This window comes from Kryptolebias marmoratus, linkage group LG4 (genome assembly GCF_001649575.2).
Source record: "Kryptolebias marmoratus isolate JLee-2015 linkage group LG4, ASM164957v2, whole genome shotgun sequence".
Lineage (NCBI taxonomy): Eukaryota > Metazoa > Chordata > Actinopteri > Cyprinodontiformes > Rivulidae > Kryptolebias > Kryptolebias marmoratus.
This window is the reverse complement of record NC_051433.1, coordinates 9,941,414-9,961,417: the sequence shown is the minus strand read 5'-3', so window position 1 is coordinate 9,961,417 and position 20,004 is coordinate 9,941,414. Positions and strand designations below refer to the sequence as shown.

Sequence of the window (20,004 nt, the reverse complement as noted above, 5' to 3'; positions counted from 1 at the left end):
TTCTGACTCTTCTGATGGATATTTTATTTTACTTTTAAGTCCTACATTTCCCTGTGTGCTGTACTTACACAACAACACATGTGAAAAATGAATGGTGAGTAGTCACTCTGCCCAGTAACACTCAGGCCGTGCCCACATGGAGACAGTGTTTTTCCAAAAACGATCTTTCTGTTTGTCATTTTTAAAAATAACCTTGTAAAATCAGCGCGGTTTCTAGAAGCGTCTTCAGTCACTTGGTAACACCAAAAACAATCCAAAGTGCTGCAGTAACTACGCCAGGCTGTACGTGGCGTTTTAAAAAAATACACCAAAAAAAACAGGAAACAAGACGAGGAGCATGCACAGAAAGCTTGCCTGCTGGGTGCAGAATGTAAACACAAGCAGGAGAAAAGGATTGTGTCGTAGATTAGAGAATTAGAGAAGTTCATATTTTACTGGTATTTTGATTGATAATGACCATGAGTAAAAATGGCTGAACTAATGTTCTTGGCAGATCCCTAAATGCATTTTTTTAGGACATCTCTTTTTGATACAACGATGATAACGTGTTGTTAATAATGATGAAAATGATATATACATGCATACTTATGCCTGTGTATCTGAACAGTTTTAGACCAAGTTTAAAAAATCCTGTCAAAATGTTTAGAAGGTTTTCGTAAGCATGTCTCCGATGGTTTGTGTCGGAGCACGTGGGGGTGTAATTTACCTCAGCAGCCTGTGTCTCTTGGTGCAACAGCGTCAGCCCTGTCAGGTCCTCCAGGAACGAGTGGGAGGAATTAAAAACTTTGGACAGAAAGCTGAAGCCTTCCCTCTCGTAGTGGTCCAACACCTTGACAAAAAGAACAAAAAAAAAAAATAGACACAAACACATACGTTAGTTGTTAATGTCAACATGCGGGTTTGTAACCTATCCTAGGTTTAAATGTCTAAACCATTTTAGTTTGAAGGTCTTATTTCTCCTAAAATCAATGTAAAAACAACAAGTATCGACCAAACGATTTGGAACCTAATGTCAGAGATAAAAAGAAAAGCTGATGATGTTTTTAGTGAAAAACAAAACACCTTTTACTCAACACAAATGGTAAAAGTTGGGTGGACAGTGCTTGAGGATAAATGCCTTACAAATAATATACCTGAAAACCATTCAGTCATGTTAACGGACTGCAACTTAAGAAAAAGTAGTGATAAAGAACATTACATAAAAGCGTTAAAACATGGACCTGTATTTATTGGTCCCTGTGTGTGGCGTCTGTAAACTGAGCACTCCCACAGTCATACTGGAGTGTTCACCTTGATCTCCCTACAGGATGGACTTCAAAAACTACAGCATTTCTTCAGAACTTGCACACACACACACACACACACACACACACACCACAAACATCCTCTGCCTTTTTGACCGCCTTCCAAAGATTGGCTGAGCCTTTCATGAACGCCTACAGACCCTCCTCTGCAGGTGTAGAGTTACCTCAGCCTCAGACATCTGTGTGTACGTGTGTGTGCGTGTGTGTGTGTGTGCAGCAACTGCCTTTGTGTGGGTGTGTTTGCATACGTGTCTGTGTGTGTTGCGTTCACAGACTTGACCTGGCGTCTAGTCCCGGAGCCAGACGCACCGCACACAATACACACTGATGTGTCCCTAATTCATCTTTTCAACCAACCTTTTCATTCCTTCATTCTCTTTTATTTCTCCGATTCTCTCTTTCCATCCACAAGTTCTGCTCTGCGAGGCGCCAACGGCCAAAACCCACTTTGTTGAAATGGAGCTGATGATGACACAGAAGGCAACTGGATACGTGGGATGATCTTGTGATAGTCATTCCACACACACACACACACACACACACACACACACACACACACACAAACCCAAACTCCACACTTGTGTTCATATTAATGAACAACTTTATGAAACAACAACAGCAAAAAAGAGACTGTCTTCATGGTGTTTTTAGTGATATAACTGAGGCATGCACAGTGGTTTATTAAGGTTCATGCTTGATATTCGCTGCCTGCTTCACAAACATTTGCTGGTCCTAAATGTTTCTCTTGACATATCTGTGACTGTTACGCTGACCAGATGAGTCAGTGTGTGAAAAAGACATTCTCCCTGTGTGGACATTTACGATATCAAATTTAAGTGCTACTGAAATGCTTGCCAACCCACGTTATTTGCAATTTACTAAAGCAAAACTACAGTGATATGAAAATAGTAATGGAGCCATCACATACCCGTTTCACAAAAAAAATAAAAAATCGTTTGTTTGAACTGGACCACGAAACGTCACTGAAGTAACACCATCATCTTTATTTACCTCTATTGTTTGTCCCAAGGCGCCTTACTAAATGTCCGACACTATTTGTTAATAAAATTTCTCTTCTCATAAAAGCTGCCTTTGAATATCCCAAACTGTCATAATTCCTGGCTTTTAGGTAAATCAAAAAGGGTTTTCATATTGTTATGAGTCTTCCTTACTGTGTGCAGTCCAACTCTAAACCACAGAAGATAAAACAAGGTTGAACGTTAAACTGAAGAATAAAGAACTCTGACAATCATCTAGAAATATAACACAGTTTTGTTTGAAGTGAATCACTGAGTCCATTCGGAAAATGTGAACAGACGATTCGATTTCTGCTTCTATAGTTGGAATTAAAGCAACAAAGAAAGTTGTGTATGTTGGTGATAAATTACAGAGACATGATTAACAAGTTTGCACGTTCCCTGTCTGTGTCTTTGGTCATTGTTGAAACCACTTGGTTTGTGTCTAAACTAGCACCGTTTTAGATTCTCACCTGTAGAACTGACCCTCCCACCGATTGTATTTCAGGTTTTGAACCTCAGATAGTAAATCTGTCTCCTAGGCAGAGCTTAAAGTGAAAGTGCAAACAGCTGGAAAACTTTACTGCTTTACAATGCAGCTTAAGTCATTTAAAAAAATAGTGAAATATTTTGTGATACAGTACAAAATAATAATGGTTCTTTAAAATATTAAGACTAATGAAGGAAAACCTTAACAGAGGTACATTAAGTCAGTAATCATGAACTGGTGGTCTCCACAGTTTCATTCCATCTAGCCTGAAAAGTAACAGATTAAAATTTATGCACAATGTGACGCAGGATGAGGCCCAACTTTAAAAAAAAAAAACAAAAAAAAATGTTAATTAGGGGACTCTCATCCAATCAGAGCATCCACTCACAGCACATGATCGAGCCCGATTCAGACTCTGAAACACAGTTAAAGGATGTGAAGCTGAATGCTTAAAAAAGTGCCAGTGTTAAATAAATAAAGACACAACACCAGCAGGTGTTAGGCTAAGCTAACAAGTTCAAACCTGAAGCTCAGAACATCAGCAGTTCTATCATCCACTGCTGTAAAGTTTCTGCTCTGAATATGAGTGTGCAGACGTGCTAAATGTAAAGGTAACACAAACCCCATCTTACCAACACACTGATTTTAAGATTTTCTTCAGGAAATAATGTAAATCTCTTGTTTTATTTGAACTTATTTGTCATTACCTTATTCATAATTCATTATTTATATAAAAAAAAGTACATTGAAAAATGTTTAACACCTTTAAAAAGTAAAATACAAATGCAAACCCATTTATTTATGACAAAAAAGAAGTAATAATTATTTAAAACATTGCTAATAAAAGGTTGCCACTCCTACGCTCTCTTATCAAAAACACTTTGTTGGTATATCCCAAAGAAAATACAGCAGAAATGCTCATCTCATCTGCAGCATGTTAGAAGAGATAGAGGTGATGGTTGGAGAGCAACCGGGAACTCAAAACTGCAAAAACACTGTGAGAAAAAAAAAAAAGGATAATTTCGGAGACTCCCACACAAACAACATCTGCAAACTGGTCCCCAACAGTGACGACCCAGTGAGAAACTGGCTTAAGAGTCGCATCGAAATAATATTAGCTCTATTCAAAATATTTGCCCATCAAAGTTTTAATCACATTCTCATCATTACCAGAAAAACTGTGTCAGCTTTTTAAAGTAGTAGTAAAACAACATGAGCATATTCAAAACCATTTCTGACAGCTACTTTCATAAAAGAATGTAACACTTCTCAATAATTTAGTTGTAGAAGTGCAAATTTAGTAAAGAAATCATTGTACAAAAAGAGTTTCATATAGTGGCAGCAAATCTGGTCGTGTGAACAAGTAGCTATAGTAAGAGGTGTCTGGCATGGTCTTAGACAATGCCACGTCAGCTGTGATTTACTCTTTGGAGTGTAGTTTTATTGGCTTGTAGCCTCATAGGAGTTGGAAAACACACATCCACACACACACACGCACACACACACTCATACAAAGTGAAAAGCCCCAACTCTACAGGAACTGCTCCAGCCCAGACAGAGGCTGAATTGTTTTGTTTCCATAGTGACCTGGCAGCCCACAGCTGACTGCGGCAGAAATACACACAGGCAGACATCCACTTGCACACACACACACACACACACACATACAAAGTGAAGACAAAGACTGACACACACACACACTCCATTAAAGTGAACACACCAATATATGGACACAGGGACACACAAAAGAGGGGAGAGATATGGGGGAGGAAGAGCAGGAAGCGAGACGGAGGGGAGAAGCAGGAGAGGTGAAATCTGAGCAGGCTGAAAAGAACTGAGTGAAAGGCAGATAAGCAAAATGCAAAACAGGGAGGTTAAAGATGTATGGGTGGGATTAAAACATATTCACTTTATCCCTGCCTCAGAAACAAGTCGTCCTCACAAATTCATGTAGCCCATTCTCCCTGCCTACACAGGCTCTAGCCACCCTCTGTCAAAGCACATGAACACCTCTGTGCAGACCAAATAATCTCATCAGTCACACAGCAGAAACATGACACCTTAAGATGGGCTGGAACGCCACGCATTTTTTTTTTTTTTTTCCCCCAAGCGCGTAGGTGGAGAAAAGTTTTAGTGCAGAAGCTAGCCAAATCCCTGCCCCCCTCTGCCTCTTAGTGTCTCCCTGTCTTCACATGAAAGTGATAGATCTGGAGCTTTATGACCTCTTTATCGACACAAAGACGGCATTGAGATCGGGGGGGGGGAAATGAGGCAAACCAGCTCTCCACTCATCACAACACTCGTTTTTTTTTTTCCTTCACTTGTTATACCCTCCTGTCTCTCCTGTTCTTTGTGTTTTTTTTACTTTCTCGGTCTCTAAATTGTTGTTTTTTCATCCCTCCCTACTACGCTCTTACACATCTGTACTACTAACCACACTGGCCGATGACAATGATGTTTGCCTGATTTAGAATATCTGGACTCGTCCATAAACGCACACACTCACCAGTGGTGGGAGCGTCTGACATCAGTGAGCAACTGCTGCCTGATTGTTACCATATGCTTTAACCAGCTTTGCTGTGTGACTCTTCAGTATTCCTCAAGGAACAACATTTCAACACGGCTTCATTGACTTAACAATGTGGAAATGGCAGAGCTGGGAATCCCCTCTATTTCTGCTAAGGCTGCAATTTGTGTTTCAAAACACTGCTGTCACATAGTAACAGAATCTAACCTGATAAGAAAATCAGATTTTCTAGGTCTAAGTTTCAGCCGCTGCAAGAAAAGTAAACGCACAAACATGGCGTTGTTATGAAAGCAGATTTAAAGCATGTAATGACAACTGTGAAAGAACAAATTGTGCCACTTACAATAGGAGAGCAGGCGGTGCATTTGTCAAAGGCTAAACTGGCAGGCAGGACATTATCAAACCTGGAGAGAAAGCCTCGGATCTGTGGAGGACAAATCAGCACTTAGTCGAGCAAAAAAACACATTTGTGAAGTTCTGAACATTGAAACAGGTTGAGGGAAATTAATGGCTGAAAGCACAAGGAGGCTGCGTAGAAAAGTTTTTTTGCTTTCATTGTGTTTTAACAAAAAAAAAAGCAGGCTTGAATGTCCCCAGGCACATATATTCTTTGCAAAAAAAAAAAAGAGTAAATGTAATGGTAGTACCCTCATGGTAATGGACTGAAAATGAAAAACCTCCAAACATCTTTTCAACTTTGTGTGGTTTTTAGGCGTTCGTGAGACGAGAGCGCCCTCTGGTGTCAGAAAGTCAGCAGCGTTTGCAACACTGCTTTAATCTTTGCTCCTTACTGCGATTATTTACTGTATCTTCTAAGTGTTTAAGCATATTTTTCAAACACACACAGTTTTTTATTGCTTCCATCTCTGACTCACATCCTCCTGTTTTCCAAGAACAGGCCTTAAATGTTTACGATATATAAATACCAGAGCATAAAAAGACCGACTATATTTATCTGGTGGTGAAACGTAAAAGCTACCGTTTTAACCTTGAATATTTGGATGCAAACACAACAATATCTATACACGCAGTTAGAATCTGATGTCTTCCTAATGGAGAAAACTGCAGAAGAAGAGGTTACAGATGAAGATGTGCATCTCTAATTTAGTTTTACTGGTACGCCGCACTGAAAAAAAGAAATCATTTTATACATCTGAGCAATTCACTTCCCTCTGCAAATGTGTTTTTCAATTATTTCTTGGCTTTCATAACATTTTACTTCTGGTCATTTTCAATGATAAAAGCATATTCAAGGATGTGCAAAGAGAGTAAGAAAAAAAAATGGATGGCAGGATTTTCAATTTCACCACAATGCAGATGTAACTTTAATGCAAGGACAGAACTGTCTGAGCACATATGTAATTACTCCACAGGTGCACTCTATTATGTTATTATTATTTTATTATTTCCTGTAAAAGACAAGCCAAATTAAAAAAAAAGATCTATTTTACAAGATGATATAACCAAGAATTGGTTAAATGACATCTTGTCATGTAATAAAATAGGTTTCAAATCACCAAAGTCGTGTTGATACTTAGATATTTTAAGCTAATTAGGTTTACAGTTAATGTTAAACTTACACTCAGCGGCCAGCTTGATTTAAAAGTTAAAGTGGACATTTGCTTTTAATTTTATATTTGAGTTAAAGTATGATTCTGTGACGTCTAACCATCGTTTGAGACATATGACAGCATTTTTCATTCTGTTACAACAATATATTTTATCTTTTTGCATGTGTGCCCATCAGAACAATGACTGGGTAGTATATTTATCACTTGTGAGATGAACAAGATCATGTTCAATTTTTAAAATCCCCACAAGCTGTCACTGTTGCGCCGCAGAAAAACCCAGCAAGCGGCGCGAGTCTCTGCAGTTTTACGTACTGGCTGCAAGAGAAAGAGGCGTTTCAGTCATGGTATATACACACGATCCACCATCACACATTCCCTCCCTCGGGCATAATATTTTCTTTGGCATCACTCCCCTTTTTGATGATATTCATCTCACCCTTTGTGTGTGTGCACACAAATCCACACACACACACACACACACACACAAAGCACATTTGCATGTCTTACTTCTCTGGGTTATCTGGCAGGAAAATCCTGAGCAGCAAAGGTGTCAAAGCAAATGGCAGGAATTCATATTCTCAGGATGATGAATACTGATGATGATGCAAATGGAGGTGGTGAGATACAGCAATCAGTTAGCCAAGAACGCATTATGGGTAGCTGCAAATCATCTAATCTTTCTTTCTAATCATCGCAGTCCAGAATATATATATATATAGAATCATGATTTCGGTAACATTTGTTTCGTCATTCCAGTTTCTTTTTACCCCCCTCAGCCCTCAGTCCTCTTGGACTTATGTCCTTGTTTTATCTTACACTCTTATGCTTGGACTAAATGATCAATTTAACTAAATTAATCTAGAACCACTAATTCATAAAAGTCACGTTTTTAAAAAACTCTGGAGAAATGTGAGGCTTACAGATCTTTAATTGTGTCGTTAAGTGTCTGAAACTGAACTGAGTACAGTTGTAACAGAAGCTACTCTGTTGATGAATGTACACAGGAGTGTATATTCTGACAGGAGCAATCACACTCGGCCTCTTTCCTGTGATTTTCATCCTTGTTTCTATAATACTGCTCGCTCTTGTGGTCACCTCAACACGTATAACCATGTATTATGAGATGTCAAGCCTGACAAAATGTTCCTAGAAGAAGAAAAATGCTGTTGTTGGAACCAGTGCCGACAGAAAAAAATATAAGTCATAAAGTTGGTGAGTGCTTTTGCTCCGAAATTACTTCTCATTCAAACTCAGAGGCACTGACTAATCATTTGAAGGACCAACCTTAATGCGATGCAACAACTGCTCAGAGTCGTTTTAAATCATTTAAAATGTGATTTGACAATTTTGTCCTGAAGGAACCCCGTAATGCTAAATATATGAGATGCACGAAGCCAAGGATAATGCAAAGCCTGTGAAGTGTGAATTACAAAAAAAAAATAAAAATGGAAAAGTGATATTTAGGACCTTAGATTTTCTTTCTTTAGCATCAACCAAGCTCAAAGGAAAAGTTCAGTTTCTGCGCTCAGGTTGCTGACAAACATCCAAATCGTGAAGAAAAAAAAGAAATAAATTTGTAAATATTCTGCAGCTATGAGGCGAGGTGTACATCCATCAGTCATCCGTTCTGAGCAGATTACATATGAAAATGCCCTAAGATCACCTGAAAACACATTTTATTTACTTTGCTGAGTCTCATCAGGTAAATAACTCAGCTCCACACGTCAGATCTCCACACTCCATTTTCCTTCAGAACATGAGGCGTTTCAGACAATAAGCAGGGATTTTGCACACCTGAACACCTTGCCACAGAAAAACTGAGGTATGTCAGTTCTTCCACGGTGGTGAGATTGTTAAAGTTCTTCCAGCACGAAGCCTAAAGTTGGATGATATTTTTAAAAAGCTGACATTCAGACGACAAAACATGGCAACAATCTTGATCAGCAGAGTTGCTGAAGTGGTGAGTTTAAAGCCTCTGATTAATGGGTAGCTGCGATCATCAGTGTCATTTCATTTTAGACAGCAATTATCTGAAACGAGATGAAAGCCCTCAGATGATAGCCACCTAACAGTATGATCAAACAGAATTGCCCATTCTTTGCTCCAGAGCCTTTCATAACATTTCAGTTATTGCAAGAATTTTTCTAGAAAGGAGTGTCAGTCTGTCAGTAATGTGTCAACATGGTGAACACACATCTGACTGTTCTGATGGATTATTCATGTTCAGAGCTCTTAAGACAAAGTCTTGACTTTCCTTCGTCCCTCGGCAGTGGATGTCAATCTGAAAGGGGGTCCTTGGCTCTTTGACAAGGTCAGAGCAAAATGTGCAAAAGTTTTGTCTCCTCCTCCAGTTAGCGCTGCTTCTTTTGACAAAGCGTGTCGCTGTCATGGCTAAGGCAGAAACTGAACAGCTGGATTGTATGTTTAACAAATAAAGAGTAACAAAGCTCTACAAAATAAAGGCACATCTAATAAAAATGGGAAAAAGGTTACAAAACCTAGCAATATGGAAGTGCATTATTAAAGCTCATGCTAGTACAATTAAAAATAATCTGATAGAGTATGATTTAGTTGGAAGGGTTGCCATAGGTTAGTTTTGCAAAGATGCTTTTGAACAAACTAAGGATATTTTAGAAGATCTGTATTTTGAACAGATGAGCCCAAGGTGGAGGGTTTAGCTATAATTACCAGGTTCAGAAAAGACAACAAAAGAGATTGTTTGAGCCTGTTTTCCACTTTTTACATCTAAGCAAATTCATAGGAATTGGATATTCTGTATAAAACACAAGCATAAATACATATCAGGAGCTAAATGTCACTTATTCTATGATTTTTTTTCACTCTGGATTAATGGGATTCAATCTCCTGGTCAGACTATTGGTAACTGTGACCTTTAGGCATAAAGAGTCTCTTTATTGCCAAGCTTGAGTCATGTTTGGTCTTTCTGTTTAAGTAACGATTCAAACAACCACAAGAAAAAAGCCTCGATCTTACTCTGCTAGCACAGAATGATAATTATGGCTTTGAAACATAGTGGAAGGTTGCTAATTAAGCCACAGAAACAAGTAGTTTGAGAACACCAAGTTAGTATTTCAGTAACTAAACAGGAAGTTTTTGGACACTGTCATTAATTAACTGACCTTCAGCACTTAAAACAACACTTTTTTTGTTGTTTTGCTTGTTAAAAGATTTGAATTGGAGGTTTTCTGGTTAATCCTCAAATACACAACAGGTATGAATACACCCCATCTAATATTTTAAGCGATTCTGTTCATAGATCCAGAGTAAAACACAGAACAATCCCTGACCTGATGTGGTACGAGACCCAGCGAAGTGGGAGGTTCATTCATTCTGTCATCACTGCTGCTGGCCACCGCATAGCCCCTGAAGATGGAGAACAACATGGAGAAATGTGCAAGCTGTTACAGACTTTAAGCCTTCTGATTACTTAGCTTCAGCAAACAATGTAAAACATTTTATGAGCGTCGTGTCAATCAAAACAGCAGGCGACTAAATACATGCTAAATGTTTTTATTATAAATGTTCTGACAAGAAACAAACTACTCTGATTTATTGTTTAGCTCAAAATTAATCCCTCGGGTGCCAACTTTGATGTTTGATTGGTACATTTTAAGTGTCTGGAAAGGTTGTTGACAAGCGGCACAAACAAAATAACACAATACTGTATGTTGGAAACATGAAAAGATTCAAAAATTCAATTAAATGCCTACCATTTCTTGAAGAAATGTATATCACCTGCCACCTTTCAGGCCAGCTTTAAACTAAGATCATCTTGTGTTGAGAAAAGATGGAGTCGGAGTTGTTTTGGTCAAACCTTGAAATATTATGTGAACTCACAAGCTGCCACGCTCAGAGCATGTGTTTTCAATGACTATCAGCTACTTCCACATCAAATTTGAACTCAGTATCTGCTAAATTAACTGTGCTGTGGCCATTTCTGCGTTGGCAAATGTTGAAAGACTGTGGCAGCCATCTTGAACAGGATTGATATCAGAAGTAAATCAGTTCACCATGTACATTTAGTGAATAATTTCTGAAAGTTTCATCAAAATCTGTCCAGTGTTTCATGATATGTTTTATAAAAGACATAACAAACAGATACATGAACTCCCCACCCCCACACATGTAAAAACTTTATCCACCATTGCCTTTTGGCAGCAGATGATGAACAATCAAACAGTTTATGTCAAATATTAAGCCGCTGCACGTTTCCACCATGGCAGATCGTAGCTTCCTTGTGACAGTCCCCACTTCTCTGAGGCTGGACTCTGGCCGGGCCATTTGAAAACCAAGTTAGCTGTTTTTTTTGTTTGTTTTTTTTAAGTGATTTGTTGTTTACTTTGGATTATTGTTTCAAACCATTATCTTGTTCAATAGACATCCATTTCCATCCACATGCTTATCTGAGGGCACATATGAGGAATGTAGGATTCTCCTTTCCACATCTTCTGTGAATGACCATGTTGAGCTCCTGATCTGAAAACCTAAACAAACCTTTGTGCTTCAGTTGCATGAGCAGAGTCCATGAAATCCAGTCTTGGGAATCATCTGCCTGATAGCGGCTGTCTTCGGATGTTGTTGCTAGAATTCATTAGGGAAGTCCTAGTATTTTCAAATTTGGGCCCCCTACCATGCTCTCTGACATGTTGGAGTAGTTTCTCAGTAATTCTGGTGCTTGAGTAAAAGTCAACTGGGCTTTCTTTTCTGGTTCTTGAAGATGTTTCACCTCCCGTGTGTGTCACTGATCCATTGTCACAGAGAACCAGAGAAGCAGTTTAACTTCCTGACCAACACCGGGAAGTGTTTTGGTCACCTGTTTTAAGGCGTGAATGGTTAAGAAACGACCTGGTGCACAATCGAGTCATTATAAGTGCTGGACAAGTGTCACTTGAAGTCATCTCCTCTGTTTAATGCTGGTTTTTCACATTGAACATAAATTTCATCCTTCATTCTTCTTTAAAACCATCTTTCTCCTGTGTCAAAATGTGATTACTACTGACCTTAAAAGACTTTCCTAAAAGAGTGTCCCTTATCGTTCAGATAATCTTGAAGTGTGAAGATCTTAACTGGAGTTTTCGATGTCTGAAACACTCCGTTCAGACAGAACTGAGAAACTGAGAAAGCCTTTTGGATAAAACCTGAAACAGTTTTAGGCACCGAGAAAAGAAGTACAGTTCTAACAAAGCACTTAGCAGGTTCTGATTTTTTTTTTTTTTTTTTCACCTTGTGGACTTTTTGCACTTCATAATTATGTTTTGCACTGTGGCTGATGACAGTAGGAAACAAAAGGCTGTAACGCCTCTGGCTCTGCCAAAAGGTGAGCTCACCAGGTGGTCACATCCAGCAGCTGGAAGCTCGCCGTGTGGCGCTGAGGTTTAGTTGTGACTTCAGATGGAAAAGTAAGTAAGCCAAGCACTGCTGCATCTTAACATACAGCTGATTAGAACAATCTCCAAAAATTACCAGTCAAAATGGTATAAAAGTTGCCTTTTCTAAAGACAAAATCGACAATTTGAAACAGAATGAAGGATTTTGGCCAATGTTTTAAATCTGTGCCAGATATTTCTTTATACTACCACCTCTACGGTTCCCAGAACAGTCCCCAATACAAAGCCAGTCTTTTCACAATGGTGAAGTTCTTTTTTGACATCTAAAACACTATGTTTTACCATTTCTTTTTACTTTTTATTGTGATTTCTAGCAAGACGTTCCCCAAATACAAATTCACTTCCAGTCAAAATCTGACATGAGTAATTTTGAGCTTAACTGTACAAAAATCTCAGATTTGTTTGCTTGAACAGCAAGAGGTTTAACCATTTCAGTGAAAGCTTGTGAAACCCAGTTGATCTAGCACATTTTAAGGGATTTTGTTCTTTGTGGTCGACAATTATGAAAATATCACTTCTCACACTGAGCTGACAGTGGCTCTACAAAGTCAGAAATGTCTGTCAAACCGCTTGAATACCTACGTACCAATTATGTAAAGCTCACATTTGTTACAAAGTAAGATCTGAGTGTTGCAGTACAGGGCTTAAAGACATAATGGCATGGTTGAAGTAGGTGCAGAAGCAAGGAATAAGCATGGTTATGGAAAGAAAAAACTGAATATAGAGAGAGATAAAGCAAAAAAAAGGGGGAGATCTTAGTGCAGAGAAAGGATATAAACAGCCTTAAAAATACAGAGCACATGAAAACTCTCCTCTTCTTTGCACTCTAAGCATCTTATCCAGGACAGAAAGAACAGCTGTGTAACAGCTTATTGCATCTCAAACACTCTAAGAGAAAATAGCGGTCTTATCGGGCCCAGCAAGTGGCCTCTTCAGTATAGCTTTCACCAAAAAAAAATAAACACACACAACTGTATCTCCACAGAGACACATCAGCACACATGACTGCACACTTAATAGGCATGAAAACATCCCCTTCACCGTTTTCAAGAAGATAAACTAGGTGAGGGAAACATCGAGCAACTACATATTGCAAGGAGAACTTCAGAGTTCACTGAACCTCGGGATTACAAAGAAGAGCTTTGCCGCGAACAAATTGCCGAAAATGCCCGCAGTTGCTTTAAAATCTCAGCTGTTTTGCTCCTCCATCAAAAAGGCAACATCTCACTCACTATGAAGCCTGGAGTGGAGTGTGGACAAGATCTGTGCCATTTTACACAGCAAATGATGATAAGGGCTACTCACAAAGGCAGCGAAGTGTCTGACGTTTGCAAGAACTGGCAAGGAGTTTTATTTGAACCAGACTCAGATGGAGAGATGGCATACAGTGGGAAGACATGACTTCTTTTTGTGTAATGCTGCGTAGGGAGCAGACGTAGCTCTATTTGGTGATTTATATATGCGTGCAAAATAACCTCATTAACCAGTGGACAGATTTTAGTGAAACCCTCAGAAAGTAACCATTGGATGTACATCTGCAACTAAAAAACTTTTAAAGTCAGTCCAAATAAAGATGCCCACTACAGCCAATTTACCTTAGCCAGCACAAAAAAGGCTATAACTTTACGCACATTGAGCTAAAGTTTGATGTGGTAGTAGCTGAGGGTTATTCTGACACATACTCCGATACATGCAATCGCACGTAACATAATTTACAAAGTTTGATCAAAACAGCTATAACTCTGTCCCTCCTTATCATAAGATAGTCTTAGTTTAAAACTTTGGCATTCCTTCAAAGAATGCTAGGTCTTTAATAAAGTATTTGAGTTATTGAAGTACTTATCAATCTTACTATTAACTAAAATTTACCTGATTGATGTTTTTTTTATTTCTGTATTTCTGTGTTTGATTCTGTTGTTGTTTCTGTGTTGTAAAACACTTTGGATCACCTTGCTGCTCAAAAGTGCTATATAAATAAATTTCACTTCACTTATCTTCAGATAAAGCATATTTCTATTAAAAACTGTGGTTTAAATACACGTTCAGATCACTACTGTTGCTGCTGTTATTACTTCTACATTACATACTTACCCTTCAGTGTGCTGTAAGATGGACACCATCAACTCCACGGCTAGAGCTCCAGCAATCATAGCAAGGCCCGGTCTGCTCACTGTGCACTGCTGATCCAGGGTCCGATCCCTGGTAGACTACTCGTGGAAAAAAAAGGACAAAAAAATGAAAAATGAAAAAAATACTACCAGGAAAACGGACAGAATTTTATTATCAGAAATACTGTGGCAACACAAAATTCAGTTTATGAAGCCTGGCAAAATGCTTTTAGACTCATTTAGGTGACGTTCATGTCTAAAAGGACTAAAGGCCAAGTTCTGTATCACAAACCGGTGACCTCACATGGACTAACATTCGTGTACTTTCAGCTAAGAAGGCTTTTATTGATATTGCAGTCTTTTCATAAATGGCACCATTAATGCAGCTCTATTATTGACTGTGCAGCCCTCTTTCACAGATTTAGCAGAGAGCAGCTCCAGCCAATATGCAACAATCTGAAATAATAAGTGGCATAGCTAATGGATGAGCTATTAGTATGTGTGCAAAATTGCAATTTAACTTACAGGGTTTTGGATATTGAACTGAAAACCATAGAGTATGATAAGCAAATTAGCTAAATGAAAGGTTTAGAGCATTTTTCATTTCTTTATGACAGCAGATCAATGAGATGGTGAGATATTTGTGACAATTCACAGGAAAATACAGACCAAAAGTGACTTGTATTAGCATTACAATATCTACATTTTCTCATCTACATTTTAGATTTAGTAAGAGCAGGCAGCACCTTTAATTTTGATGAAAATATTACTGTAATCTGCGACGGAGGGTGGGAGCCAAATGGCATTTATACACGCAAAGGCTAAATGAAGCGAGTTTCATTCGAATAGCTCGGGCCTTTCAGAGCTGAAAAGCATACCTCAATTATTATTACTCATGTGAAAAGGTAATGAGGGAGGAAAAAGGACAAGAAGCAAAAGCAAAGACTTTTAGGGGACACAGGCAGAATGTGGGCGATACAAAACGTGTGATTTTCACAAGTGCAGAAGCGGACTTAGGTTCACTGTTTATCTTAGCCTCACAATTAAAAATAGGATTTTTTTAAAAAAAGATCAACATATTTCAGAAACACTAAATCTCACTCGTTTACAAAATAATAATAAGTGGGTGAAATCTGCAATTTAAGGCTGCTGTAACAGATAAGGCAGCAAAACAAGCCCTAAAGTTTTAACAAATAATCTTTTGTTTCCACCAACTCTTTATAAAATAACTTGAATCTACAGTTAAAATACAGTGAGGTTTTCAGAGCTAAAACAGCTGCACATCACGTCTACGAGAGATGACTATAAGGGTCATAAAATCTTTAAAAAATTGTTTAGAGTAGATTGTTTGATGAAGTGCGTGCATGCATGTTACGTGTTTTCCCTCACATCTCCCGGTGCGACCACGTCGTTGCAGAAATAGCAGCCCAGTTTGTGACCCGGGATGTTGGAGAACAGAGAGGACCCTGGGACGCGGGGCGCAGATCCGGCCGGTGTGGAGGACGAGGAGGAAGCGGAGGAACAGGAAGGGGAGGAGTCTGACTCCGTGGAAACAGTCTGAGAGTTTGGAGGTCTCTTAAGGCCGTGGCGCATCACAACGAACGTGTCGAAGCCTAAGGCGGCGTTCACCACCAGCTGACGAGCGAAACAAGGCAAAGATTTTACAAAGCACAAAACACACCCAACTTCTAATAGGTTTTAAGATTAGCTAAACAACAGTGTAACAGGTGAGCTCCTTTCAAGAAAGTCTTGAAGATTTGAGCAATTTTTGATTTAGGCAAAATTGAGTAAAACAGCCTGCAGTGTTAGAACAGATCATTTGGCGGATTAGTGTGTGTTTGCAGCACAATAAAACAAAAACTGGAACAAACTGACAAAGCTTACTGATGTTACTGACTTTCAGAGAACATGATGAATCAACTAACAAATACACTTTATATATAAGTCACATTTAAAACAACAACAGCTGACCAAAGTTCTGCTCACAAAAAAGCATGAAAACCATCGGAAACAGAATATTATCAAGTAAAAGCAGAATAAAGAGAACATGAAATGTAAAAAATGAGTCACTAATATAATAAATTTACCTAGAAATACTGAAACAATTAGATGCAATTAAAAGCCATGGAGAACACATCCATATATCCTGAGTTGTGAGTATAAAGTCTTTATAGATATATATTTTATTGAACCTAAAGTGGAAATCTGTTTCAAACTTTAGGGCCACTACTGCCCAGGCACAATTGCCTTTATTACCTAATTTAGATCAAGGAACAGCAGATTTGACAGATTTGATAGACTATTAAGTAAGGAGAAGTTTATATACTTGCATATTTGGGTATTTATTCAAAACCCTGCCTTTTTTCTGGTGCCAGTTAAAATTCTGTACCAGCTGCAGACAGGACAACAGAGACTTGAGGCTGTTCAAATAAAATGAGCTGAAATAATCCAAGCTCAAGATGATCAATGCTGTGATAATTGTCCAATCATCATTATTAGGGAAAAATAATGGATTTCGATGGAGGTGCGCATTCAGCAAACAGAGGGAACTTCAGGGTGGTAATTGTTGTGAAATCAGGCTCAAATGATCTGCTGCAGTTCATATTATCAGCCTACTTCTGGTTTTACTGGATTATTCAAATTAGTTCAAGGTCATTTGACCGAAGCTGCTTCAACAGCAAGAAGAAAAGATGAAGTAAAATTTCAACAAGAAGAAATTGGGAAAGAAGTGAACTCTCTTTATTTTTTTGTGTGGCAGCAAAGAAAGAAGAAATAAGCCTTTTTTAAAACTTGCACAAGAATGTGTTTTAATTCTACAGTTTATTTATTTTGTTCATTTAGTTTCTAGAAAGTGCTTCTCATTCCTTGAACTACCAAGTCATCAGTTCCACCAATTTCACATTGATTTCTATGGTATGTTGCACCCTTTACAGTATATGTGTGTTTTTACTTGCAGTCAAACACCAATAATCACATTGAGGTCAATGAGGACAGTGTGTGCGTGACGTTTGACCAGCACATGGCTAAATCTGCTCATCTGATGTTTGCTGCAGGACAGTGAATTCATCAGAGCTTTTCGCTGAAAACAGCTGTTTCCTGTGGCAAGAGCTGTGAAAGTGTGGCGCCCGGCTTATGGACAATACCAACTAATGAGCGAAAAGTGGCTAAAAAAGGTTCATAAAGCATTAGGATAATTTACTGGGCATGCTTCACTGCAGGTGTCCCCTTTTTACATTGCATGTCATTATGCCAGTCATTGTTTGTATGTGAAAGATCAAAAGTGGAACTTTAATGGCTCCCCAGCTCCACTGGTGTTTGCTCCCAGCACACGTTGGGCCGATCCTTCCTACCTTTCTCTTGCTGGCAGCGATCACCGTAGGCAGCCAGCGGCTCTCCCTTGTATCCATTAATAGAAACACCACATCGTGCTCTGAAATGAGCTTCTCCAGCTGCTCCACGTCCTTCTGGGCTTGGGAAAGAGTAGCCTGGGAGAAATTGACTGGGTGGCCAGGCATCGGGATGCTCATATTAAAACCTTCTGCGTTCTGTAAGGAAAGGAAAAAAGGGGAAAGAGAGAGAGAGAGGCAATGTTACTGAGGCAAAGAATAACAAGAAATTGAAATTGAGCTCAAGTTCTTGATAACCAACATTAAAGAGTAAGTATTCTGTGGAAATACAGCATTTATATTCAGTGACCCTATTAGGTTTGGGCCTCCAACAATGTAGGCTTCAGTGAATACTCTTGACAGCTTGACTGGATGTAAACATAATATTGTTCTCCTTGGCTGAGCTGCAATGTGCCCTTGCCTTGCATAAATATTGATCTATTATTTTTAGCTGGAATAGAGAGTGGTTATTCTGCCTAAAATGTATGCATATGTATTAGCAAACAATGTAACAATACAAAAACAGCGAGGACAACAGTTCTGTACTCTGTGAACGTTCACTCTTGTCAGGCCCAGCCGCCTTTTCCAATTAATTCTGTCATGTGGTAAAAAAAAAAAAAAGAGAGCAACCAAAATTCATGAATTTATAGGTGTAAGAAAGTCCTTGACTTGGCCAAAATGACGGCTCAGGCTGCAGCAGTTTCAGCTCTTGTTGAATCCTTCTGTGTAGTCTGGTTCAAATACCGGAAATAAAAATGAAAATCTTGAACCGAATTCAGTTGTGCTGTTTTCCTGCTGTTGGCTGATGTTTCTACAAACATGATAAGAATTCAAGACCTAGAATTCAGTGAAGAAAATCAATTGGCCTGTTGCCTTTCAAGCCAGAGTAAACTAAGATCATCTTATGCTGAGAAAAGACAGCGTTACAGGTGGTTTGGTCAAACCTTGTAAATGATAGCTCAATATCTGTAAAAATGACTGAGTGTAGCCATTTCTGTGTTGGCTAATTTTGAATAGCTGTGGTACCCATGTTAAACTTTAATGATTTCAAAAGATAATCAAAAGTAAATGTACATCCAGTTATTACTTTCTGAGAGTTTAATTAAAATCTGTTCAGTGGTTCATGAGATATTTTGCTAACAGTACCAACAAATGAACTTAAGCACCTCTGCCTTCGTCTTCAGCAGCAGGTGATAAATATGAACCACAGTGGATGGGGATCTAACATGAGGAAAAAGGAAAAATACTGCCTTAAAATCTAATTTTTAAATGAGTAAAACCTGCCCAACTCAGGTCTCAGTCACCCGCTTCTTCACGGAAAATGCTGAATTACGATATCCATCTACAGGATCTGGATCTGCGGCAGTGGGGAAAATGGAAATGTCAAGAGTAATTTTAAGCGAAGGACAGAAAAGAGCAAAAAAAATGAAGTGTGAGATTTTAATAAGAGGAAGTGTAGCGTTTTACTGAATCAGTGGATGTGCTGCCTTCACTCTGCATACTTCAAGAGTGGGAGCTGTTAACCAAGTCTTGAATTTACATTTAACTTTGACGTAAGTGTTGCTAAGGAGTCAGGGGAGTGAGTTCACACTGTGGATGGCAATCACATTCCAATTACCACAACAAACATCCAGGACCTGCAGCCAAGAAAGACTCCCATTGTAGAAAATCCTTTCATCAAATTCAAGGCCTTGTGTTTCTTGAAGGAATGCATATCGCCCGGCTTCTTTCATGCCAGACTTGACTGAGCTCATCTTATGAAGAGAAATAAAGAGTTATAACCACTTTGGTCAAACCAAGATCTCAGTTGATGTCATGACATATCACGCTCAGAGTATATGATGTGAATGACTCTCATCTACAACTACATCAAATTTTAGGTCAATATCTGTAAAGGTAACTGAGTTACAGACATTTCTGTGTTGGCCAATGACAATTAGCTGAAGCCAGCGTCTTGTACTGACTCCAAAAGGAAATCAATTGTAGAGGTGAATCCTGGGATTCTGAAAGTTTCATTAAAATCCATCCCCTGGCTCAGGAGATATTTTACTAACATAAAAACAGGGTTGACTCTAAAAGTTAATGCTAAAGTTCAAGATAAAAAATTTGCACAATGAGTAGAAATTGAAATAAAAATTGTAAATAACTCTCAGCTACAACCAGACCAAATTTTAGTGAAATATCTGTAAAACTG

The 20,004-nt window shown here is 38.7% G+C and overlaps 1 protein-coding gene across 3 annotated transcripts in view; it reads right to left on the bottom strand.

Moving 5' to 3' along the window:
* Positions 1-20,004, bottom strand: part of atg7 (ATG7 autophagy related 7 homolog (S. cerevisiae)) — a 59,360-nt gene that overhangs the window by 26,947 nt on the left and 12,409 nt on the right. For all 3 annotated transcript variants that reach the window (XM_017408552.3, XM_017408553.3, XM_037975364.1), the window contains exons 13-18: positions 17,775-17,969; positions 15,814-16,059; positions 14,408-14,523; positions 10,217-10,292; positions 5,681-5,761; positions 707-829 (exon numbers count right to left, since the gene is read on the bottom strand). In XM_017408552.3, the coding sequence (XP_017264041.1) occupies positions 707-829; positions 5,681-5,761; positions 10,217-10,292; positions 14,408-14,523; positions 15,814-16,059; positions 17,775-17,969 (837 nt within the window). The remainder of the gene's footprint in view (positions 1-706; positions 830-5,680; positions 5,762-10,216; positions 10,293-14,407; positions 14,524-15,813; positions 16,060-17,774; positions 17,970-20,004) is intronic.